The following is a 24989-nucleotide window of genomic DNA, read 5'->3' as shown; positions in this document are numbered from 1 at the left end:
TTGCAAATTGCTCACAGGTTGCACCAGCTCTCTGCTTCCTGAAAAGCGATGCAAATGCAGTGACTCTCTGGGCTACGGGAGAGTGAGCACAGAGGGAATGGAGAACAAGGAGGAAATTAAAACTGAAATGAAGGTCTAAAACAACAGGGAGGAGATGGGAGGGAGGAACGGCCCTGAGCTAAGTGGCGTGGCTCTTTGTGCCTTTGTGTTTGGAGGCAGGCAGCTCGCTAGCTGACCCAAGCCAGATGCTGCTCAGCACTGAGTAAGGGAGTGTGTGTGAGCAGAGAGGTTTGGGAAGCACCTTGTGCTGCTCCAGAGACCATGGTCCCAACCTGCAGAGCACTTTGTAATGCACTGCCAGGCAAACTCAAGCTCCTAATGCCTGAGTCTGGCACAGAGCTACTCAGGGATCCGAGACAGGGAGGCAGATGGCTGGCTCAGGGGTGCAAAGCACACAGGAATGGGTATAACTCTGAGTCTGGGGGGTCCAATCTTGCTGGGAGATGAGAAACCCTCCGCTCCTGCCCCTTCCCTGTGAGGAGTTGCATGAAAAGCACTCGAAATATTCTTACCTTTCATCTGCACAAAGTCGAGCTGATGGATGGACTGCAGCAGAGGGGCGTTGTCAAGGTTCAGGTCGAAGTCCGTGGTCATCCGGGGGGTGAGCGTCCCCTTGCCCCACTGGTCCTCAGTTAAGTGCACTCTCCTGATGAGAGCGTCGGAGATCTGGTGGCAAGGAGCACCCTCAGCTACCCAGAGCCACATGTTGTGCCTTGTCCCTTCCCTGCTCTCCTTCCTTGTGCCTCCCAGGCTGCCACTTCTGTCCCCGACTGCCAAAGGGGGGGATATCACACATGGTATCTAGCATTGCCCTTCACTGCAGGCTCGGATTGGCAGAGGGATGCCAGGAGCTTTGGGGACTTTTTCTGCACTTCGGTTAAACAACCCCCAGCAGTGCTACAGGCTTGGGGAGGAGTGGCTGGAGCGCTGCCAGTCAGAGAGAGACCTGGCGGGGGTGATTGCCAGCCGGCTGAACAGCAGCCAGCAGTGTGCCCAGGTGGCCAAGAAGGCCAATGGCATCCTGGCTTGTATCAGCAATAGCGTGGCCAGGAGGGACAGGGAAGGGATCTTACCCCCGGACTCGGCACTGGTGAGGCTGCACCTCGATTCCTGGGTTCAGTTTTGGGCCCCTCACTCCAAAAAGGCCATTGAATGACTCGAGCGTGTCCAGAGAAGGGCAACGGAGCTGGTGCAGGGTCTGGAGCACAGGTCTGATGGGGAGCGGCTGAGGGAACTGGGGGGGTTTAGTCTGGAGAAGAGGAGGCTGAGGGGAGACCTCATGGCCCTCTACAACTCCCTGAAAGGAGGGTGCAGAGAGGGGAATGAGTCTCTTGAGCCAAGGAACAAGCGCCAGGACAAGAGGGAATGGCCTCAAGCTGCGCCAGGGCAGGGTCAGACTGGCTCTTAGGAAGGATTTCTTTGCAGAAGGGGTTGTTGGGCGTTGGAATGGGCTGCCCAGGGCAGGGGGGGAGTCCCCATCCCTGGAGGGGTTGAAGAGTCGGGTTGACCCAGCGCTGAGGGATCTGGTGGAGTTGGGAACGGTCAGTGTGAGGTTCATGGTTGGACTGGAGGAGCTTCAAGGTCTTTTCCAACCGAGATGATTCTGTGATTCTGTGACTATTTTAAAGGCAGGGTCTAGGACCAAAGGGACCAGCCCAAAGGTGGGCTGCAGTTCTCAAGCGCTGTAAGTCCGTCTCTGGAGAGCCACGAGACAGCACGTTACCATCACTGCTCCAGAGACACACCACCGCCCGCTGCAACCTTCTATGGTCAGAGTAAGAAATGTCCCTGGCCTGGTTCTGCTTGTCCTGCCGCGAACCTGGAGGCGAGGAGAGGTTGGCCCTTGATTTTATGGCTGGAAAAGCTGGGGGTATCATCCTTGGTGTAACTCCCCCAACTCCACTGCGTTACCCTGAGGCCCTCAGCTGTGCTATGCCCTTCCCGCTCCCCTCGCAGTCCAGACATGAACAGCTCACACCAACCTGGAGGAAGCCACTGGGGTCGTTCTCCTTGATGACCTCCAGGCAGTACTCCATCAGGCCCGTGGTCTGGCGCAGCTTGACTGTGCAGTGAGAAATCTGGTCTCGTACCACCTGCAACGGGACAAGGAGAGCAGCGTTGCACAGAGCCGTGGGGTTTGGGGAGATGGGGGGCAAACAGGCCTTGCGTGGCACAGGGTGATGCAAAGCGAGGCAAAGACTCAAGGGAAGAGAAAAAGGCAGAACTGGCCAAGATCCATACGCTGAATTTCAGATCTTTGAAAACCTGGTGAACAAGCAGCTTGTTTAGCTTAAAATCATTAACCCACATAATTATTCAAAGCAGTAGGGCAGTTCCACGCTCTGTCTTTTAATTAAGACAGCTTCCAAATGACAGCTTATGAACTCCACGCAAAGCAAGTGCCTACCTCCATGGATACACAACTGCTGCTGCAGCCTCCACAGGGCTGCCCCATCCCTCCTCGGTGGGCAGCCGGGCTGCGGGGTTGGCTCCGGGGCAGCTGCATCCAACCACCCCAGGCGAGGAGTGAGCCTGGTTTGGTATTTCCAAGAGGAACGAACGCATCAGCTCCCCCAGCTTCAGCTCTGACTAAGGATCTGTTTGAGATGCTCACCTGCCCATCAGCTGAGAGGGACCACGCTGCAGAATCACCTCATTTTCTCCACCGGCTGCAGCGGGAGTCTGGGGATGAGCTCAGAGGGAGAGGTATGCCAGCAAGAGGAGATAAATCCTGCTCGCCTTGTGACAGGGCTCCCTACAGCATGTCAAGCTCTGCCTGGAGCTGCCCAGGCTGCACGTTAAAACACATCTTCTTGCACCCACGGACGGTTCCCCCAGGGGAACGTGTTTCAGCATCCCAGCAGTGGAGTACAAGCAAGCGTGTGGTTTGACCGGTGCCTGCGGGCTCCGCTGACCGTCCCTGAAACACAGCGGGGAGGACGGGGCTCAGGCTCCAATACCACGAGGATGTATTTGAAAGTTGGCTGGTCCCTCATGCTGAGTCCCTGCAGAAGGAGACAGCACCTGGTGTCAGCGGGATTTCTGTCACGGGAGATTGCCAGAACAGATCAGGAAGAGAGATTTTATGCTTTAGAGGAACGTGCTCACAGCAGATAATTTTTTTTTTTCTGGAAGAGCTTTAAAGCTGTGTAAAGTTCCCCACTAGGACTGAACAAAGCTATGCAGCTACTCAGGATATCACAGACAGTAAAGCTGAGCTTCGCATCAGCATCTGCAGCTGCAGTGCGATGGAAAAAGCTGCAATTAACATTTCTGAAAGCACAGTCATGTCCTCAGCACTGCGGTCGGTGAGTCCCAGCGGTGCTCGAATAACCCCCCTGGACTGAGGAGCAACCTTCTCCTCCTGTGAGCATCCCTACGGTCCGAGGGACGGGGAGGTGAAACGAAGCCTCCTGTGGTGAACGAACCTGGGCTTCAAGGGGGGCGATGACTCCTGCGGGGCAATCAAGCACATCATGTGTTGTTTAATTATAATTTAATCACCTCTACTTAATCACCTAACAGGAAGAAAAGAAATACCAGTCTTGCAACTTGGGACAACACATCTGCTTCTGTGAAATGCCATGAAGCACCCTCCTAGCCGGCTCCTGGTTTTTAGGGAGCAGCCAACTCCTCGCTGCTTTTAGCAATCCCGGCCTGATGTTTCCAGCCTGTGGCAGAGGGAGGTCGGAGAAAACCCGGGTGCTGGGGAGGGGACTGCAGCCAGCGCACCCCGTCTGCAGGGTGGACAAGGCAGCAGAGGGAGCTCCCATATTGCTCCTCGGGACTGAGATGTGTACGGAGGCTTGCAGAGATGCTGGATGGCTCTGAGATGGGGCTAGTGAGCAGCACAATTGGCACACACTGGTTTTGGCCTTAAACGCTGTCATTAGAAGGAAGAGTTCATTCAGTGCTAGTTGCTAATGCTTGAGTGCACTGGAATGGCTCTGCTGGGATGGAGCGGAGGCAACAGCTAGTCCTGGAGGTCTGGACTCCTACACTGACCTTTTCTGAAAGAGTGGGCCAGCCCCTGGCCTTCCTTTCTCCGTGGGGATGGTCAGTCCTTCGGGGTGGGATCCAGAAGGTGCAGTGGGGGTGTAAAGCCTTGCAGCAACCTGCAGCCCCTCCCATGCAACACAAATCAGCCCCTTGCATTAATTTGATATCTTCTGCTCAGGGAGAGGATGTTGGGGGGTTGTTCTGCTCTTGCAAGGGTTGTTGGCTGTGCAGATGTTGGGTCTCTCAGCTGCAGATCACGGTGTAACACTAAGTGTGAGATGAGTTCAGCCTGCGGGCTCCAATCTTGCTGTTAGAGCATCTCCTGACCACACCGACCGAGCCAGAGCAAGGTTTTGCATTCCCGGCCTGCTGGGTTGCAGATGGGCAAGTGGGAATCCCACCCTGAACGCTCAGAAAAGCAGCCTCCTTCTTTCACAAGAGACCCCTCTTTGGGGAAATGCACAAGCCACCAGGAAGCCAGCAAAGATGGGATTGGTAAAACAATCTTCTTATCTTCTTTGCAGCTTAAATCTCGGTCTGGTTTGCCCAGCACAATGAATTTGTGAGCCTCTCCCTGCCTGAGTAGATGCTTTCAAAGTATTACCAGAATTGTCATCTGCTACTGCCAGCCAGACACACGGCTCCAAGAAACAGCATTTGCTTGGTGAAGACAGGCATGGTGTCCCAGGACAGCCCTGGACATGTGGCTGGCACACCCGGCACCCCCTTGGCCATGAGACAGGGCTACCAGCGAGGCAAGGGGACCTGCCACTACCACTCTGGTGTCAGCATGAGGCTGTGAGGCTTCCTGGCACTGTCTGGGAGAAGGGACCTGGGGCACGGTGATGCCAGCCCTGGCTTTGCCCCTCTACCCTGCCCGCTCCCCAGCAGTGAGGTGAGGTGAGGCCAGCACCAGGCAGCTCCAGGCTGAGTAATTACTGAGCTTCCTGGCTGATTATCCCTGCTAATAAAGGTCTGGTCCAGAGTGGAGGTGGTTGCTGCAGGCTGCCACTGAGCCTGCGTAAATCTTTATGCATGTGGGTGCAAACTGAGATCCAAAAAATTCCATTTAAACATAAGCTTTTTTTTTTTTTTTCTTTCTTCATAAAGGTGGTCAAAGACTAGAACAGAGAGGAGTTCAATGTGGAGTTTCCAGCCTTGAAGACATTCCAAACCCAACCAGAGGCAGCCCAGGGCAACCTGCTCTAGGTGCTCAGAAATTGCACCCAAAGCAGCGGCTGCGGCTCTGACACCTTCAGCCCCAGCGATCCTGCCCTTCTGTAACTCTGCGATTCCCTTCGGAGACCCAGCACCTATTCATCTGGAGAACTAGAGCATGAAACAACAGTTTAATTGCAGCATCTACGCAGCAGACAAGCCGACAGTGGAAATCCATGTTCCCTTCACCACCAGCAAACTGTTTCCAAGGCAAGAAGAGGGACTTTTGGTTGGGACCTGGCAGGGCTTCATGCCTTTACAGCTTCTGCGCTCCACGTGAGAGAAACAGGACACAGACAGGAACAGTGAGACTCCATGAATCGCTTTGATTAGGGAAATGAATGTTTTAAAAATAAAACATAAACATCTGCCACACCTTTGAAAGCATGGTCTGAACCCAGTAGGGCCAGTGAAGCCAGTTTTCCATACGGCCTTAAGCATCCTGTGGTTCTCCTCATGCATCAGGGACTTCCACTCCCCGGGGTACCTCAGCTCCCTGTTACCCCAGTCATGGAGAGTATTTCGATGAAGAGAGCTGAAAGTGAAATAAGGAAGTTCCTCAAGCTTTTGACTCATGTAATCAACTGAGGCTGTGCTGGGCTGAGGGGCAGCCTCAGGAGGCCTCAGAGGCCTTGCAATACTCACTGGATCACCAGGAAAACCAGGCTGCCATCAATTCTGTGTGGAGGTAGGGAGTTTACAAACCTCTCCCGAAACTGTGCGGGTAACACACCTCACTGAATGGTGGTATCTTCTGGGAAAGGGCTAAAGGCTCAGCTGGCGAGGGGATCTGGGCAGCTCCATACATTTTGTTTGTGGTTGTTTTTATCAAATGCCTTTTTTCCCCTTTAGGTGCCAAAAGAGGCAACAGCCAGAACCTGGCTAATTACAGCCTATAAAAAGGACTTTTGCTGTGTACTCACAGCAGTTCACTAGTACCTTAAAATAGGAAATTTATTCCAAGAGCTTTTCTTCCTTGTAAGATGACATTAACTATAATTTACATTTTAATACAGCTCCTAGAAGGCAGTAACATCTGCACTCATGTCTACTTAAATGTCTTCCTCACCTTCCTCCTCTTTTTAGTACTTGGCGAGATAATCGGTTTTCAAGGCACTCGACCTCACTTGAACCTCAGCTCCTCAGTGCCTGGGACGAGACCTGCCAGGGATGTCACGTGGAGGACACGTGGATGTCAGGGAGCCTCCTCACTGTGGCCAGGGTACGGTCACCAGCACGGCTGTGGGGATGGCGGGTGGTGCCATGGGGAGCGGTGCTGCTGCGCTTTGCCACGGTGCTGCAAACCCAGATGGAAAAATCCCAGATGGCAAAATCCCCGGGACAGATCCCAATGGTTTGATTGTGCTGAATCCCACAATCACGCGTCCTCTGAGCAGAGTATTTCCAGGTGGATGTTTCCATGGTGACTTGTCTCTTGCTACTGGGAGAGGAGGCTCGGGCTGGAGCTGGGAAAAGTGGAGCTGCTGCGTTAACAACCCCGTGCGATGCTGGTGGTGGCACCACGGCTTCCACAGCCTGTTCTGATCAAAAGCACCAGCAAAGGTGGGAAGGTGCAATACAGAGACGTGGTCTCCAGTGCAGAGAGAACCTCTGGAGAACGTGGCACATGGACAGATGCCACAGAGTGTAAAAGGAACAAGCTTTAGAAAACTCTTTTCTCTTAGGATATTATTAATAGCAGGAATAATTAATAAATAGATATTGTTTTATAGGCTTAATTAATAGAGCACAGGTGCTCTAGGAACAATACTGACAGTTTAAGCAACTTAGAAAGGCTAGGTAATGAAAAGTTAGACATAGATTAAGTATATGTTAAATAGAACATTTTGAGTTTTTTCTCAGAAGTCTAAAAGTGAATTATGATGAAGATTGTTCAGAAGATAAGTAAACCACGATGACTGAAGACTTCATCAGTGAGCAGCGTGTCCAAAGAAGAATTGGAATGGAACGATAAGAACTAGCCAAAACTGTGGAATACAATGGACTTTTGAAATTGATGATGAATTGAGAGCTGAAAGTTCCTGGAAAAATCACCAAAGACTCTTTGGATTGTATGTTATATCATATATAGAGAGGGTGCTTTTTGTTAGCTGTCGCCACTGAGGTGATGGCCCAACTCTGAGTTGTTAATAAATAAGCCTAGAGATACTCACAGTCTGGTGAGATCCTTTAACACAGAGGACAGACCTGATCCAGCTCTTTGACACAACAAGCGGAGAGCTTGAGGGACATCAGAAAACCAGAGGTGTCCCTGCACCCCATCACAGCTCTGCAGAGGTTCTCGTCCTCAGTGCCCAGCTCCCTGTGCTGATGCCTTTCCTAAGGTGGTCAGACACCATGGCAGGGGGAAAATAGTGCAGACTGGGGAGGGATTTGTAAGAGAAAGCAGCAGTCTGGTATCTGTATCTTTGGGAATTAATGCACCTCGTGATGAGCTTGTCTGACCTGTGTATCTTGTCTGGTATTTCCATACAGAAATGGTACAGTACAGGAAACTAAACCTGTGCTTCTCTCCCATTTCTCATCTTTTCACACCAGTCCTGATCACCAGTGACCTAATCCAATGGGGTCACCAACTCCCCTTGGGCTTCCTGGAAAACCCTGACTGTAACCCCTAAAAGAAGGATCATGGACCAGCATTTCATCTCTGGAGATCCAGCGCTATGGACAAGAGCCCTTGGTGAGCGTTTCCTATATAATTAGCTCCCGTGGAGAATGTGACAACCGCTGCCTGCCTGCAAGGGCTCTGCAGTGAAAGTATCGTGGTGAAATCACAGAGCAAAGACATCCTACAACCTGAAGACCAGAAGAAGGCCAGAACAGTCCACCACACTGCCAAGAGCTTAAAGGAGGTGCACTCAGAGCTCAATTCGTGTGTGCTGTGGACTGAGGAGGGATTTCATCAATCTAGATTGATGATCTAGACAAGGGGATCGAGTGCACCCTTAGTAAATTTGAAGATGAAACCAAGTTGGGTGGGAGTGTTGATCTGCTCAAGGGTAGGGAGGCTCTACAGAGAGATCAGGACAGGCTGGAGCGATGGGCTGAGGCCAACTGTATGAGCTTCAATAAGGCCAAATGCCGGGTGCTGCCCTTGGGCAACAACAACCCCCAGCAGTGCTACAGGCTTGGGGAGGAGTGGCTGGAGAGCTGCCAGTCAGAGAGGGACCTGGGGGTGGTGATTGACAGCCGGCTGAACATGAGCCAGCAGTGTGCCCAGGTGGCCAAGGCGGCCAATGGCATCCTGGCTTGTATCAGCAATAGCGTGGCCAGCAGGGACAGGGAAGGAATCTTACACCTGGACTCGGCACTGGGGAGGCCGCACCTCGATGACTGTGTTCAGTTTTGGGCCCCTCACTCCATAAAGGCCATTGAATGACTCGAGCGTGTCCAGAGAAGGGCAACGGAGCTGGTGCAGGGTCTGGAGCACAGGTCTGATGGGGAGCGGCTGAGGGAACTGGGGGGGTTTAGTCTGGAGAAGAGGAGGCTGAGGGGAGACCTCATGGCCCTCTACAACTCCCTGAAAGGAGGGTGCAGAGAGGGGGGATGAGTCTCTTGAGCCAAGGAACCAGCGCCAGGCCAAGAGGGAATGGCCTCAAGCTGCGCCAGGGCAGGGTCAGACTGGCTCTTAGGAAGGATTTCTTTGCAGAAGGGGTTGTTGGGCGTTGGAATGGGCTGCCCAGGGCAGGGGGGGAGTCCCCATCCCTGGAGGGGTTGAAGAGTCGGGTTGACCCAGCGCTGAGGGATCTGGTGGAGTTGGGAACGGTCAGTGTGAGGTTCATGGTTGGACTGGAGGATCTTCAAGGTCTTTTCCAACCTAGATGATCCTGTGATTCTTCCCGGGACAGCACTGCAGGGAAGCCTCTATGTCCCCTGCTCAAACTAGCCCATGCCATAGGGCATCTTCCTTTGGGGTCGACCATACTGGTCCTCTGAAAACCAGGGCCAGCAATGAGGAGTGGACAGACAAAGAGGTCTGACCCAGAGTTGGAGCAGGCATCTGGCCCCACTGCTCCTCCAGATGGTATTTTTTAAAGCCTAGGTTCTTAATCTGAATCCAAGTGTAGGGGAAGGTTGGGAAAAGGCAGGGAAACGCCCCTTCCAAGTTCTTTTCCTCCCAAACCTCTCCCCGCTCTGGAGTAATTAGTGTTGGCCCACAGGCAAATCTGGATTTGTGCCTGCCTCCATGAAATATGTGTCAAGGCAAAGTAGGTCAGTCGTAAAGCCAAGCTGAGCCTAACTCTGGGCTCTGCATGGGAATGAGAACTTGGGCTCTGTGGTGAAAGGCGCCTGTGGCACCGTGCCAGCGGCAGGCTCTGTCCCTCGTGCCTCTCCTCCTCGCTTGCACGGTGTCATACCTTGCCGAGACGGCCACTGTCGCCACAACCAGGAGGGGCAGCCCACGGAGAGATCGGCTGCAGCCAGGGCTGCTGAAGCACCTAGTTTGAATCTGAAAGGGCTCCTGGGTGGCACAGATAAGTCTCACTAGTCAATCTATCTGCCCATCTCCTCCTCAGCTGAGACGCTTTGGGGACATGGCAGTGGCAAGTGGACACGCAGGCTAGCCTAGGATGCTTTGGCCTGGGCTCCTATGGGAGGGTGAAGGTATCACTGCAAGTCAGCAGCCACCACTGTCCTGTCCTCATGTGAACATCAACCAGGAGAAGCCCCATGGCCCTGCAGCAGGACCCACCATGGGTCCAAATTCAGCACAAAGTGAGTGCCAGGGCATGTATAGGAAGAGATGGCGCCGAGCACATGGCACAGTGTATGCAGGACCGTGTGCTGGGCTGCATCAGAAGTGTGACCAGCAGGGCGAGGGAGGGGATTCTCCCCCTCTGCTCTGCTCTCAGGAGACCGCCCTGCAGTGCTGGGTCCAGCTCTGGGGGCACCAACATCAGAAGGACACGGACCTGCTCGAGCGGGGCCAGAGGAGGCCACGAAGATGCTCAGGGGGCTGGAGCACCCCCCTGTGAGGACAGGCTGAGAGAGTTGGGGGGTTCAGCTGGAGAAGAGAAGGCTCTGGGGAGACCTTAGAGCGGCCTCCCAGGACTGAAAGGGGCGACAGGAAAGCGGGGAGGGACTCTTGATCAGAGGGGAGGGATAGGATGAGGGGTAACGGTTTTAAACTGACAGAGGGGAGATTTAGATGAGATATAAGGAAGAAATTCTTCCCTGTGAGGGTGGTGAGGCCCTGGCACAGGTTGCCCAGAGAAGCTGTGGCTGCCCCCTCCCTGGAAGGGTTCAAGGCCAGGTTGGACGGGGCTTTGGGCAACCTGGGCTGGTGGAAGGTGTCCCTGCCTGTGGCAGGGGGTTGGCACTGGATGATCTTTAAGGTCCCTTCCAACCCAAACCATTCCATGACTCTGTGATTCTCTGCTGCTGCGGATGGGGCAGGCAGAAGTGGGGAGGTGGCCCCTCTGCTGCACAATCTCGCACCCTGCACACTGTCCTCCCTGGAAGGATTCCTGTCCCTCAGCAATGCTTCCAGCGCTCCAGCACCTCAGAGCAAGAGCTGGGGGCTTTGTTATCCCCCTCCCTGAATCAGCCCCAGCCTCGGGCAGAGGAGGGGACATCCTGTTGGGACGCAGCTGCTCCAGGCACAATGCTGGTCCCCTTTCATGTCTCGTGGTGTTCCCCTGACCATTTAAGCGAGCCCAGCCTGTGCCCAACTGGAGCTGCAGGTGCTGCCTTTGTCCGGGGGGTTCCTTAGAGGGGGGCAAAGGGGAAGCTGCCCCACGCAGCGATGACCTGGGCAGCCCCTTCCCCTGGGTGACAGCATGTGGGGACATCAGCAGTGCTGGGGAAGGGGGTGCAGGGGCCAGGCTGCAGGGTTGGTGGCAAACGCTGGCCTCGGTGGCCTGGTGTGGCCAGAGGACCCTGTGTGTGCACAGTGAGGACAGAAGGGAGGTACCCAGGAGGACTGAGACTCTCCCACACCCCCTGTCCCGTCTGCAGCTTGTGGAAGAAGGCCAGACCCTCTCTGTCCTTGTCCCCAAGGCAGAGGGGAAGGATGTGCGTCCATCCGGGCTGCGTGCCAAGGCTGCGTGTCCCAGCCTGACCATGCTGAAACCCTGGGAAGCAAATCTCAGTGTGCAGGACTCCCGCTGGCACTCGGGTGGCTCAGGGCTGCACGACTCTCCCCATAGAAACCTAAAACTAAGGCAGCACTGCTGCATTTAATACTTACCCCCTCCACCCACGCAAGAATAAAAAGGGAAAATCAAATAATTTGAGGCTAAAAATCTGACCAACACCGCACAGACTGCGAAGCAGAGGGGAGCAACTTCTGGATTTTAAACACCAGCTGCTGTGATGCTAACTGGATGCAGGCTCGCGTGCCACGTCTGCTCAAGCCCTTTCTGCCCATGCAGCTCCCTTCCCACGGCGCGTGGGATGCTGCAAGAGGTCGGCCCTTCACGGAGGAAGGCTCGAGGGCTTACTTTAACAGAGTCCAGCCTGAAACCCAGGGGCTATTTCTTCCTTCAAGCCTGCCTAATGACAAAGCCCAGGTGATAACAAGGGTGGATGGGGGTGGGATGTACATGTGCATGTGTTGGGGGGACAGGCGATATGGTAAGAGCAAGCAGTGGGAGGCAGATCACTTCCTCCGGCCAAAAAGTGAAAGGCCTCCCCGAGTTGTGCTGAGCAAGGAAATTGCTTTGTGCTGCCTGGCTTTGTGAGAGTTTAATTAACCCTGAAGAGAGCCCACCAGGCAGCGGGGGTCCTCTCTGTGCCTCGAAGCCAGGCCGGCGGCGTAGCATGCCTGGTTGGGGTTGCGCTTTATTGTTGGACACCGAGCGTTGATGCTGGGCTTGGTCCCACAAAGCTGCTATTGTCCATCTCCTGAGGGAAATGCTCACGGGCACTCGTGTTGCGGTGCCCATCATCTGCAGACAGATCAGAGACTGGTGGGCTCCTCCCTCATTTTAGGCAGTTTTAATGTTCATTGGAGCAACATGGGACATGATCAAGGTCATGTTCCAGCCTGTGGATGCTGCACACATGGCTCTGTCGACCTAATGACTAGTAATTGGCCCAATAATGGAGTAATTCAGTCGGAACCAAAGCAGCACTTTGCTCGGGGCCTGTCACGCTGGGAGCGGGCTGGGTGTCTGCAGCAAACCAGAATTCAGCTGATGTGACAAGCAAGAAGAGTGGCTTTCCAGTGACCTCCCTGCTCCTCCTGCGGCGCTTCACCCCAACAAACAGCATCCCAGTCCTTGTCCCCATCTGGTGCCAACCCTGCAGGAAGCTCTCTAACCTCCCGAGCCAGTGGGTAGGGGCTCACCTTCAGCTTGTGCTCGTGCTCCTTGTTGACCCGGGACAGCAACTGGGCTTTCCTTCTGTTGAGGGCGTCGATGAGGGCATCACACTGGGCGACCAGGCAGGCCTCGAACTCCACACTGTTCTCCTGCGGGTCAGAGCAGACAATCACAGCCTGGGGCGTGTCTCCATTTCAGTTGGGAAACCTGTTTTGGTTTTTTTTATGATACCACATAGGCCATTTTTATATGTGGGGCTGCACCGCTGTGACTCACAGATCCATGGCATTAGCATGTGGGTTGCTCATGCCCTTGGCTCATGGTAAATGTGGTGGTGGCTGGTGAGGAACAGGTTTGGTCCATCCTGCCACATCCTTGGATCTACTTATGGTAGAGATGGGAAGGGCTGGGGTCTCTGCTGCTCCCTCTGTGACACAGGCAGCTTTGGGAGGAGCAGTTTTTGGGTGGGCTGCAGAGGGGTAATATGAAAAATCAGGTGTGGGCCCCTTTGGGAGAGCACCCACCAAACCAAGCTGGGGAGATGGGACAGAGGATCGCAGAGAGCAGCTCAGCTTGGTGGGAAAGGGCTGTTCCTCAGCCAGGAGACACGGTACCTGGATTTGCTGCACCATGTTGCGGAGTTGGACCAGGAATTCTTTCGCTTCCTTGGCTCTGTCTGACAAGCCGTTCAGGGCCTGGGAAAGCTGGCTCTGCAGAGGGAAGAAAGAGCGAGGTCATTGCCATGTCCTGGCCACATCCTTGTGCTGGAGGAGATGATGTGTGTGCGATTTGGGCTGGGGATGGGCTGCAGCCCAGTGGTGCCTTCCTGGGGTGTGCAGCCTTCAGCAACCCACCGACGTGCCCTTCTGCCCCTGCTGCCCTGAGTGTAAGGAGAGGAAAAGGAGGATTAACCATCATCACAGATGCCCTGGGTGTGGGAAGCAGATATTCAGTGCCCACCTCCTCCAGAGGCTTCCCTGGGTGATCAGGGACAAGCCACGTCCACCCTGGGTCTCAAAGTGAGACAGTCGCTACCTCCCCTGGATCTGTGCTCTCCAGGGAGCCAGACACCAAAAACTCTGTAGGATCTGACCCATGTCTGCTGAGGATGATCAGCAAGAGGGCACAGGTCAGGCCACCCGAATCAGACTGAAAAACTTCCAGTCTCTCCTGAAAGCTAAGGTAAAGCAGAGTCCTTCCCTGCCATGCAAAATACCGACTGCCCCTTCCTCCTCCGGTGCTAGGGGTGGGAGCAAACACCCACAGCCTGAACTGAGCAGCGTAACACAGCAATAATAACAATCATGTCCTGTGCTTTTACATTTTCACGGCACCTTCCCAACATTAATTCAGGAATCTTCCCCTTTTGCCGTGATTTCAGTAACTTATTATCTCAAGAGCTGGGCAAATCACCTGCAACAATTTACCTCTCGGAAAGATTTTGCCTTTTTCGTGGGCTGCAAATTGCCTGCAAATACCACGTAGGCGTGATCTTTCTTTGTGGAGCCCAGAAAATGGCTGGTGTCCCCAAATCTCCAAAAACCTAATGTGACCATCCCTCCTGTGATCAGGACATTGGCACCGGGCTGGCATCTGCCCCGTCGTGCCGTGCTCCCCCGGATGCGGGTGCGGGGAGAGAGAGGAGGGGAGACGGGAGAGGGCAGCGGGGGGAATGAGCACAGAAGCGATGCGAGGTCACTGGAGCGCAGCGCCTGCTGAGATGGCGCTGGGCTGAAATGGTGAAAAAAAGAATTGCTATTGAAGAGACGAGGTAGCAAACAAATGGCGACCACTTAATGGCCCAGAAAATGACCTTCCTGCTGCTTCCCCGGGAGATGTTAATATAACCCTAGTGATTTCTGCATTTCCTTTGTAATTTATCGTGCCCAAGTCATTAGGATGTGGAGCTAATCAGCGAATGCATCTCTAATAAAAATGGGATGGCTAAGTCAGCGCAGCAGGGCCTCCCCATCTCTCCTCCCTCCCCTCCCTGAGCAAAGGCTGGAGGAGAGCCAAGGCCGGAGCCCGAGCTGCTCCCCACGGCGCCGGCAGCCCCACATGCCGCAGGAACAACCCATTCCTGCCTCGTCCTCCCCGCTGCGCCCCTGCAAAAGCCTGCCTTGCCCTGCCCCATGCTCGCCCTCCGCAGCCCACGCACCGCTCCGGCCCTCCCAGATTTAGGAAGATGTCTTAAGCCCAACAAGGTGGTTTGCTGAGAACCGAGAGCTGCAGGACCTCGGTCTTCGAGAATGCAGGCAATTAATAGAGAAAATCAGCAGGAGTTTGTTATGTTTACAAGCTCCTCATTAAAATTGCAGCATGGTGTATTTTTTTCCTTTAATAAAGTCTTGGGAAGGTTTTTCTTCTATGCACATACATTTCAGAAAGGGCATCTTTATATCAACATAACTCTTTGAGGCCTTCCTAATGGGAAAGCATTTTAAATGTGCTTTTAAAATTCAATAAGAGCTCCGTGACACCAGTGTGCACTGTCCATGGGCAGCTCCTTCACCCCGGACTCACAGCACGTCTTCCATGGCGCAGCAAGCTCTGAGCCTGTCCACAAAAAGAAAAAGAAGAATCCCCCCCATTGTCTTACACTGCGTCCCCCTTCTCAGCTCAGCCCTTCCCGCTGCCTGAGATGTCACCAGTGCCTGCAGGCGAGGGGCAGGAACTAGTCAGGGAACTGTATTTTTTCTACAATTGTAAGGTTGGTAGGTGCACAGTGGACACCCTGTCCCATTCCTCATGAAGAATGGGTCACCAACACCAGCATGTCCAGCTCACAGTGATATGCACAAGAGCCTGTGCAAAGCTGGTGATGGCAGTTCCCATGTATGGGTAGCCACAGGCCCCTCACTGGCCACAGGAGCTCTAAGGTTTAGTTCTTCATCAGCACGAGCTTCGTGACAATCTCCAGGAAGGGTCCCCATCATGTCGCAGAATCCCAGAATCATCTTGGTTGGAAAAGCCCTTGAAGCTCCTCCAGTCCAACCATGAACCTCACACTGACCGTTCCCAACTCCACCAGATCCCTCAGCGCTGGGTCAACCCGACTCTTCAACCCCTCCAGGGATGGGGACTCCCCCCCTGCCCTGGGCAGCCCATTCCAACGCCCAACAACCCCTTCTGCAAAGAAATCCTTCCTAAGAGCCAGTCTGACCCTGCCCTGGCGCAGCTTGAGGCCATTCCCTCTTGTCCTGGCGCTTGTTCCTTGGCTCAAGAGACTCATCCCCCTCTCTGCACCCTCCTTTCAGGGAGTTGTAGAGGGCCATGAGGTCTCCCCTCAGCCTCCTCTTCTCCACACTAAACCCCCCCAGTTCCCTCAGCCACTCCTCGTACGACATGTTCTCCAGACCCTGCACCAGCTCCGTTGCCCTTCTCTGGACACACTCGAGTCATTCAATGGCCTTTTTGGAGTGAGGGGCCCAAAACTGAACACAGGAATCGAGATGCGGCCTCCCCAGTGCCGAGTCCAGGGGTAAGATCCCTTCCCTGTCCCTGCTGGCCACGCTATGGCTGATACAAGCCAGGATACCATTGGCATTCTTGGCCACCTGTGCACACTGCTGGCTGATTATCAATCATCCCCCCCAGGTCCCTCCCTGACTGGCAGCTCTCCAGCCACTCCTCCCCAAGCCTGTAGCGCTGCTGGGGGTTGTTGAGGCCCAAGTGACATTTGGGCCAAGACCTGACATTTGGCCTTATTGAAACTCCTCCAGTTGGCCTCAGCCCATCGCTCCAGCCTGCCCGGACCTCTCGGTAGAGCGGGCTGTCGAGGCTCTCCCGGCACAGAGACACGTTACTGGACATGTCCCCTTTGCGACAAACATCTGGCCATCTCTCCCGCTTCATCCCTGCTGCTTATGGCAAGAGTCATCCTGCTGGGGACGCGGAGCTGCAAGCCATCACGGCGAGCCCATTAAACAAGGTTAATTAATGCTATACGACAACAGAGCACGTATGGGAACGTGCGCAGGGACTCGTGGGCATGCCTGAATGTATTCATTAAGGGCAGCGCTGCAGGCGCGGTGACAACATGATTCATAACCGTATGCCATGGAAAAACAAAGTCCTTCTGGTTTCTGTTATTATGTTAATAGGTCAGAGGCTGCGGAGAGAAATTAAATGACTGATTTGGTCTGTAAATTCTACAGGTACCTTCCATGACCCTTGGAGCAAACCCAAGCTTTAATGCAGTGTGTCGCTTTGGAGAAGGATTTAATCACCAGACACGGAAGGCAGAGTCACAGGTTTCTCACAAGTGTGTGATCTACATGGAGGCTCGGGAGGAGTCCTCCGCACAGGAGCAGGGGTCAGAAGGACCTCAAGCCTTGTCTCCTGTGGGTGCTGTACCAGATCGCAGGAAACGAGATGTTGTTAATATTTCTGACACATGCTGGAGGGATTTCCCCTCCCTGAGAAAAGCTGGAACATTGCGCTTTGCATCTCCATGCAGAAACAAAATCTGTGCGGCTTCTGGGGGCTGGGAACCCCACTTCGGGGACCACTGTCCCCCCGCAGAGCAGGGGATGGTGGATGGAGACCCAGTGTCCTCCAGCGTGCAGTGGGCCAGCCAGCTCACATGTGCTGGACCGGAGCAGAGTCCCACCCTGAGCTAGCACAGGCAGGGGAATTAATGAGTGTGACATGAAGAAAAAACCCATTTAGCACTGTCTTAAAATCAAGTGAATTTGTTCTTTGCAGAAAGCTGGCCTCTTTTTCAATGCTCTTGTTTCAAGGCAGTAAGAAGAGACCTCTGTAATTCACATTAGCATTAATGGGAGCTAAGCATTTAAATCTCTGTCCCCGGAGCACTTAGGAGAGAATCCGTCCCCTCTTTGTGCTTGCTAATAGCTCTGTAACCTTCCTTCCCAGGCACGGCTGACAAAGGGATTTCTGTCGCTCTTTGATTCTCCCTTGTCCCAGAGCACGGATGAGCGCAGTTGGTGCAGAAGGCTGGTGCCTCAGTAGAGCTGAGCAGGCTCCAAGAAATGGAGAAAAACACCATTTAAAACTCTGCATCGTCTCTCAGTCGGAGCTGGTCTGGTTCTCCTCCCATACAACCCAGTTGCCAGCATTGGAAGCTCCTCCAGGTTTACCTTCAGGCAAGGAGGGAGCTGGGCCTGTTATTTTAGGAGGCGATGGGTCCCGCTCGGCATCGGGTGCTGGATTTGCGGAGCTGGCTCTGTGTGACAGCTCCATCTGGCACATCAAGACAAGCCTGACATTAGCTCGTGTTGGCCACCAACAAGAGCAAGATCAGTTGCTCTCATTTCAAACCCCAACTCGCTTGAAGGCTCTGACACTAGCCAAGATGCCTGGAGTATTGAGCAGAGACACCAGTCTCCTCCCTCCTCTGCTCAGTGGAGAGGAGGGCTCCTCTGCAAGCCAAAACCCAATTGCTAGCCCAGATGCTGGCCAGCTGGAAGTCCTGCTCCCTGTGCCCCTGCACACCCAGGAGTTGCCTACGCCCAGCCTGCAAGGCCAGCCACCCACAAGCAGGGAAACAAGTTTGTGTGCGATGGTGAAAGGTCACAAATTCAAATGAGGTCAAGAAAGGCCATTTCTGTTCAAGGTCAGGCCAAATGTACAGCCTAGTGCAGCATTTTCTGTATGACGGTGCTTTTCCAGCCTCCACCAGTTCTCAGCTCAGGACCCTCACGAGGCTGGCATGGCTTTCATGTAGCCTGCATAACCCACCTCGGATTTCTCTTCCCCAGAACTGTCCTGTCTCCTCATGGACCAAGAAGCTTTTATCACCCACAAGGTCCTGTAGCAAGGAGTTCACTGCCTAAGCACGTGCCCTGTGAAAGCTACCTCCTCTGGGCTGCTGCGGACTACGCCTGCTTCAAAGGCCGTTTGCACCTAAGATTTCAGATGACTGCACCTCCCTACCAGCCCCAGATGGGCTAGGTGCTCCCTGTTACCCCAGGACAGAAAACTCACTCCTAAAGAGCTCTCGGCATTACACTGTGAGAGCTCAGTACCTGCTCTGACATTCCAAGTATTGCAACCAGCCCGTTTCTTCACTCCTTCCAACCAAGTCATCTCGAAGCCAGTTCTTCTGCTCTCTTAAAGAATCACAGCATCATCTCGGTTGGAAAAGACTTTGAAGATCCTCCAGTCCAACCATTAACTTCACACTGACCGTTCTCAACTCCACCAGATCCCTCAGCGCTGGGTCAACCTGACTCTTCAACCCCTCCAGGGATGGGGACTCCCCCCCTGCCCTGGGCAGCCCATTCCAACGCCCAACAACCCCTTCTGCAAAGAAATACTTCCTAAGAGCCAGTCTGACCCTGCCCTGGCGCAGCTTGAGGCCATTCCCTCTTGTCCTGGTGCTTGTTACTTGGTTAAAAGAGGTAAAAGAGGAGAGGAATAAGGCAAGGCAAGAAAAGATGCCGTGCCCAGCTGTTCTGCCTGTACAGGACGAGGAGCTGTCATAGATGCTGGATTTGAAGTCATGTGTTTCTTTCTTTTAATTAAAGCATAGGTCCTACAGCCTTTGAATCTTGAGGCAAGCTTACTGTATGTGATGCCTGACTAATTAAAATGGGATGCTTAATTAAAACTCACATTCAGTCAGGAAGTTGATGAAGCTAAACTGCTGCTAATTGGCTTTCGGCTCCAGTCACGAGAGCTTGACTTTTGGATTCAACACTAAGAAGGGAAACCAGGAGCTCTGCCCGGAGCTGCAGCCTGAGACTCGAACCCGAGGTGTGGGGTGAGGGGAGACCAGACCAGGGTGCTGCGGAGGCTGGTCCTCACAGAAGACAGGCGACTGTGGGGAGCTGGCTGTGCCCAGTGCCACGAAGGGCCCTGCCGATCTGTGCTGGGGGGCTCCCAGCAATGATAAATGCCAAAATGAAATCATGCCCTCACCCCGCTTCTCATTCCTCCTTTGCCCACCCGACAATCACGCAATTGCTCCTGCTGGGGCTGTTCCGGGGCTGACTTAGCATCGCTGCTACGTGCTCACTGTGAAAACCCGCGGCTGCTCGCCAGCAACACCCCCGTGCCCGCTGGCTGTGCTGCCTCTGCTCCCACTGAGCAGCCCAGATCCCTTCCCTGTTTCCCTTGCACACATCCACGAAGTCTATCAGTGATCCCTGTGCACTTACTCTGATAAAGACAAGTAAACAAGCCTGAAATCTACTGAAAACCAGCTCTGTTTGATCACTGCTCACAGACAGCAGCTTCTAGAGCTCTGCCCGCCAGCTCCTAACACACATGATGTGACGTGACACCACAAAGAATTTCATAGAATCATCTAGGTTGGAAAGGACCTTGAAGATCATCTAGTCCAACCGTTAACCTAACACTGACCGTTCCCAACTACACCATATCCCTAAGTGCTGGGTCAACCCGCCTCTTGAACACCTCCAGGGATGGGGACTCCCCCCCTGCCCTGGGCAGCCCATTCCAACGCCCAACAACCCCTTCTGCAAAGAAATCCTTCCTAAGAGCCAGTCTGACCCTGCCCTGGCGCAGCTTGAGGCCATTCCCTCTTGTCCTGGCGCTTGTTCCTTGGCTCAAGAGACTCATCCCCCCTCTCTGCACCCTCCTTTCAGGGAGTTGGAGAGGGCCATGAGGTCTCCCCTCAGCCTCCTCCAGACTAAACCCCCCCAGTTCCCTCAGCCGCTCCCCATCAGACCTGTGCTCCAGACCCTGCACCAGCTCCGTTGCCCTTCTCTGGACACGCTCGAGTCATTCAATGGCCTTTTTGGAGTGAGGGGCCCAAAACTGAACCCAGGAATCGAGGTGCGGCCTCACCAGTGCCAAGTACAGGGGCAAGATCACTTCCCTGTCCCTGGTGGCCACGCTATTTCTGATAAAAGCCAGGATGCCATTGGCCTTGTTGGCCACCTGGGCACACTGCTGGCTCATGATCAGCAGGGGGCCGGGCTCTTCCTACCTGTGTGTGTGTAAGGAAACTTCTAACCAAAAGGCTCAGGGCCGGGTCCTGCACTTGGGGCACAACAACCCCACATAACGCTGCAGGCTTGGGGCAGAGCGGCTGGAAAGCTGCCTGGCAGGAAAGGACCTGGGGGGTTGATTGCCAGCTGGCTGAATGTGAGCCAGCAGTGTGCCCAGGTGGCCAAGAAGGCCAATGGCATCCTGGCTTGTGTCAGGAATAGCATGGCCAGAAGGGACAGGGAAGGGATCTTACCCCTGGACTCGGCACTGGGGAGGCCGCACCTCGATTCCTGTGTTCAGTTTTGGGCCCCTCACTACAAAAAGGCCATTGAATGACTCGAGCGTGTCCAGAGAAGGGCAACGGAGCTGGTGCAGGGTCTGGAGCACAGGTCTGATGGGGAGCGGCTGAGGGAACTGGGGGGGTTTAGTCTGGAGAAGAGAAGGCTGAGGGGAGACCTCATGGCCCTCTACAGTTACCTGAAAGGAGGCTGGAGTGAGGTGGGGGTTGGTCTCTTCTCCCAAGTAACAAGCAATAGGACAAGAGGAAACACCCTCAAGTTGCACCAGAGGAGGTTTAGATTGGATATTAGGAAAAATTTCTTCCCCAAAAGGCTTGTCAAGCACTGGAACAGGCTGCCCAGGGAAGTGGTGGAGTCCCCACCCCTGGAGGGATTTAAAAGACGTGTAGACGTGGCGCTTAGGGACATGGTTTAGTGGTGGACTTGGCAGTGTTTGGTTTATAGTTGGACCTGATGATCTTAAAGGTCTTTTTCAACCTAAACAATTCTATGATTCTATGAAAATTGCACTATACCTCTGCAGCTACTGCTATCAAACCCGAACCTCCGCAGAGGTCCTCCTCTCTTCCTCTCCCTTCTGCTCCGGTCCCCTGAAATCACCCTGGCAATGCAGATGTGCAGCAGACAGCGGGTTACACCCCGAGACAACCTCACCCCATGCCCAGAAGGCTGGTGGAAAGCAGCACTTTTGTTGCATCCCACTTGCTCCCTGTCTGCTCAACTCCTTGGCCTCTTCGGAGAGCAATCAGGCAGCAAACAGCCTTGAAAGCTGGAGAGCAGCGCTCGCTGCCAGGCCCTCCCTGGCATACCTCTGGCAGGAATGTGGTGTAAATACAGGTGTAAATACAAGCAACTCTGCTCTGTGTCTGCAGGGTGAGCAAAGCCAGACCATGACAGTTGCTAATAACTAACTCTGAGGCAAGGCTGGCGACAGGAACAGAGCACGGGTCTGAATTACTCCTCTCCAAACACCGTGCCGTTCCGCTGCGGCGCATTTGACATGGGTCCAACTCAGGTTTTCCCGGTCTCCCACGAGAAGGATGTGCTCTCAGCCTGACATAAAGCTGCAAATAAAGTAACAGACGGAAGAGCTTACTCTTGTCAGCAGGAGACATGCACACATGCAGAGCCAGGTTTGTGGGCAAAGCTGCTGGGTGCAAACTGCGGGCTTAGAAATGAACCCTTAGGAACGGCTCCTGCTCCCCCACTGCAGATGAGGGGGGAGCAAGGGATGGGAAGGCAGCAATCGCTACCTCTACATACCAGGGGCGTTGGTTCTCCTCCGTCACTGCAGTTATACTGGGGAAACTGGGGTGTGCAGGAGGAAGATGAGCCCCTGGGAGAGCGGGCTGCCCCTGCAGCAGCCTGGAGGGCAGCTGGGCTCTGCAAAGCAGATGATCCTCTGCCCGTGCAAGGCGGGCTGGCAGGCATCTGTGGAGCGGATTATCTCTGGGGCAATTTATATTGACATCAGAGTTAATTCCAGGGCCTGCGGAGGGGTTCCTGCATCTCTGGAAGAGGCAGAGATGCCACTACATCCCCTACGCTTAATCCTAGACCCTGGTGGATTCCCCTGCGGGAAACACACAGCCCTTGGCCACTGCAACGCTGGGAAAACCCCAGGCAGAACCTGAGGAGGGAGGCCACCGGAGTTGGGGACACTTTGGGGTGTCCCGTTCCCATGGTGGTGGCACCCACATGCAGTTCCCCAAGGATCCCCAGCCCTGGATGGAGCACGGGTGAGTTACAGCCTTTGTGGTGTGAACTAGGAGGGCTGCGGTGGGTTTGGGATGCCCAAGGCTCCAATCTGGCCCAGCTGTACCCATCTGGGTGGAGCAGCAGAGCACCCAGCCCGCGATCCCTCTGCAGTGCTGAGAGCACCCGCAGACAGCCGCAGGTGCTGAGGGTGCTCAGCACCCCTGGGGACGCAGACTGTGTTTTGGGCACAGGGAATTGTCCTCCTGCAAGCCTTCTCCTTTCTCTTGTCTCCCACCCTTTTCCCCTGTCCCCGTGAAGCAACACAGCAGACTGACGTGTGTCACCCACAGCCGGCAGCGGGAAGCCCCACTCCAGAAGGGACTATGGACCAGGTCAGGATGGAGGCAGTGGAGAATTCAGCTGGAAAAAACCCTCATGTTCCCTCTGCCAGGCAGACAGGCTGTCTGCAGCCCTCCCACGAGCTGAGGGAAGCGATGCAGTGGGTTTTGCCCCATGCCAAGTCCCAAAGCTGGGCTGCTGCCTGACAGCTACAAGGATTTTGTTAAAGCCACTTATTTTTTGATAGCGTTGATAACAGAACAGCTTTGCTCTGCAAAGCACAGAGCAGAAATCACTGCCAATCCCAGCAGTATCAGAGTTGGAGGCCTTATCAGCTCAGCCCAGGTTGTTTTATTTATTCCCATCCACCCCGCACCACTGCTTATTGAGGTGAAATCTTGCGTGTGGACGCACATCTGTCCTCCCCTGCAATAAGGAGCTGCCGCAGGGTTATGGGTACTTGTTGGGGGTGGGGAGGGCAGGGCAGGGCAGGATCCCCACGAAGGGCAAGCCCCGAGAGCTCGGGTCGGACGCTGCTGCCAGCTGCTCGTCCCACATGAGCCTGGATGCCAGCAGGATGCCAGCCTGCTGCGACACTGTGCAGGCCTAACCAAGCCCTTCACTACGCCGCTAAGCCTGCGTCTGCACCATTTCTGGGCACAAGCCCTGTGGCTGTGGGACTGCTTGGATTCCTTGGGATCCCCATCCCAAGGTTTGGCGAGGAGTGGCTGGAAAGCTGCCAGTCAGAGAGGGACCTGGGGGGGTTGAGTGACAGCCGGCTGAATGTGAGCCAGCAGTGTGCCCAGGTGGCCAAGAAGGTCAATGGCATCCTGGCTTGTGTCAGGAATAGCATGGCCAGCAGGGACAGGGAAGGGATCTTACCCCTGGACTCGGCACTGGTGAGACCGCACCTCGATTCCTGGGTTCAGTTTTGGGCCCCCCACTCCAAAAAGGCCATTGAATGACTCGAGCGTGTCCAGAGAAGGGCAACGGAGCTGGTGCAGGGTCTGGAGCACAGGTCTGATGGGGAGCGGCTGAGGGAACTGGGGGGGTTTAGTCTGGAGAAGAGGAGGCTCAGGGGAGACCTCATGGCCCTCTACAACTACCTGAAAGGAGGGTGCAGAGAGGGGGGATGAGTCTCTTGAGCCAAGGAACAAGCAGCAGGACAAGAGGGAATGGCCTCAAGCTGCGCCAGGGCAGGGTCAGACTGGCTCTTAGGAAGGATTTCTTTGCAGAAGGGGTTGTTGGGCGTTGGAATGGGCTGCCCAGGGCAGGGGGGGAGTCCCCATCCCTGGAGGGGTTGAAGAGTCGGGCTGACCCAGTGCTGAGGGATCTGGTGGAGTTGGGAACGGTCAGTGTGAGGTTCATGGTTGGACTGGAGGATCTTCAAGGTCTTTTCCAACCAAGATGATTCTGGGATTCTGTGATGATTGCAACAACCAGCCAGGAGCTGAAGCCTCCAGTACCGATGTGCCATCACTTGGGCGCACAGATGGCCCCAGCCACTGGCTTTGTTCATGCAGACACTAGGGCAGTGTATTTCCTCAGGAGGCAGAACTGATTCAAAGGCTCCAGCCTGAAAATAAAACAAGGATACATTCTTTTCAAGCATGACCTTGCTAAAACCCTTTCAATTGCCTCCCATGTGGCTCTGGGATTCCCTGGCCCCGGGCAGGCACGTCGCTCTGCCTCCTCCCAGCCTTGCTGTGGGCAATGCTGAATTCATGCTGAGTTTCTTGCATGTTTTATTAAGCCTGGTCTCAGTTATAACCTGTAGCAGCAGTGACAATGTCCACCAGTCTGTCTGTACCAGCATGGCCACTTGCCTAGCCCAGCTCGCTGCCTGGCTGCCCAGAGCCCCTCACCCTGCACACGTGGCAGAAAGGGATGAGGGTCTGTTCCCTGACCAGTCCCAGGCTTCAGGGATCCTCTCTGAAAGACGACTTGGTTGTCGGCAAGCCCTGGAACTGCACATTACCCAGCACCGGGGCCACTGCTGGAAGCAAGGGTAGGGTAAAAACATCAATTATTCTCTCTGCGTGGACTTTAATGCATGTAATTGTTACGCCAAAATTGGGAAAGAATAGCTCTGGCCTCCAGACCCAATGTGAGGAGCAGTGTGAAACAACAGCCTAGCTGGGACAGCCGGGCTGTGGGTGCCTGGGGGGAC

General features: G+C 54.5%; 1 protein-coding gene across 7 annotated transcripts in view; it reads right to left on the bottom strand.

Annotated features, from left to right (window-relative positions):
• Nucleotides 1-24989, bottom strand: part of TRIM9 (tripartite motif containing 9) — a 77208-nt gene that overhangs the window by 22012 nt on the left and 30207 nt on the right. For all 7 annotated transcript variants that reach the window (XM_074821147.1, XM_074821149.1, XM_074821150.1 and 4 more), the window contains exons 2-5: nucleotides 13178-13273; nucleotides 12590-12712; nucleotides 2043-2153; nucleotides 573-726 (exon numbers count right to left, since the gene is read on the bottom strand). In XM_074821147.1, coding sequence (XP_074677248.1) covers nucleotides 573-726; nucleotides 2043-2153; nucleotides 12590-12712; nucleotides 13178-13273 — 484 coding nt within the window. The remainder of the gene's footprint in view (nucleotides 1-572; nucleotides 727-2042; nucleotides 2154-12589; nucleotides 12713-13177; nucleotides 13274-24989) is intronic.

This window comes from Strix aluco, chromosome 4 (assembly GCF_031877795.1).
Source record: "Strix aluco isolate bStrAlu1 chromosome 4, bStrAlu1.hap1, whole genome shotgun sequence".
NCBI classification, from domain to species: Eukaryota; Metazoa; Chordata; class Aves; order Strigiformes; family Strigidae; genus Strix; species Strix aluco.
The sequence above is the reverse complement of the archived record's forward strand: the minus strand, read 5'-3'. Positions and strand labels throughout refer to the sequence as shown.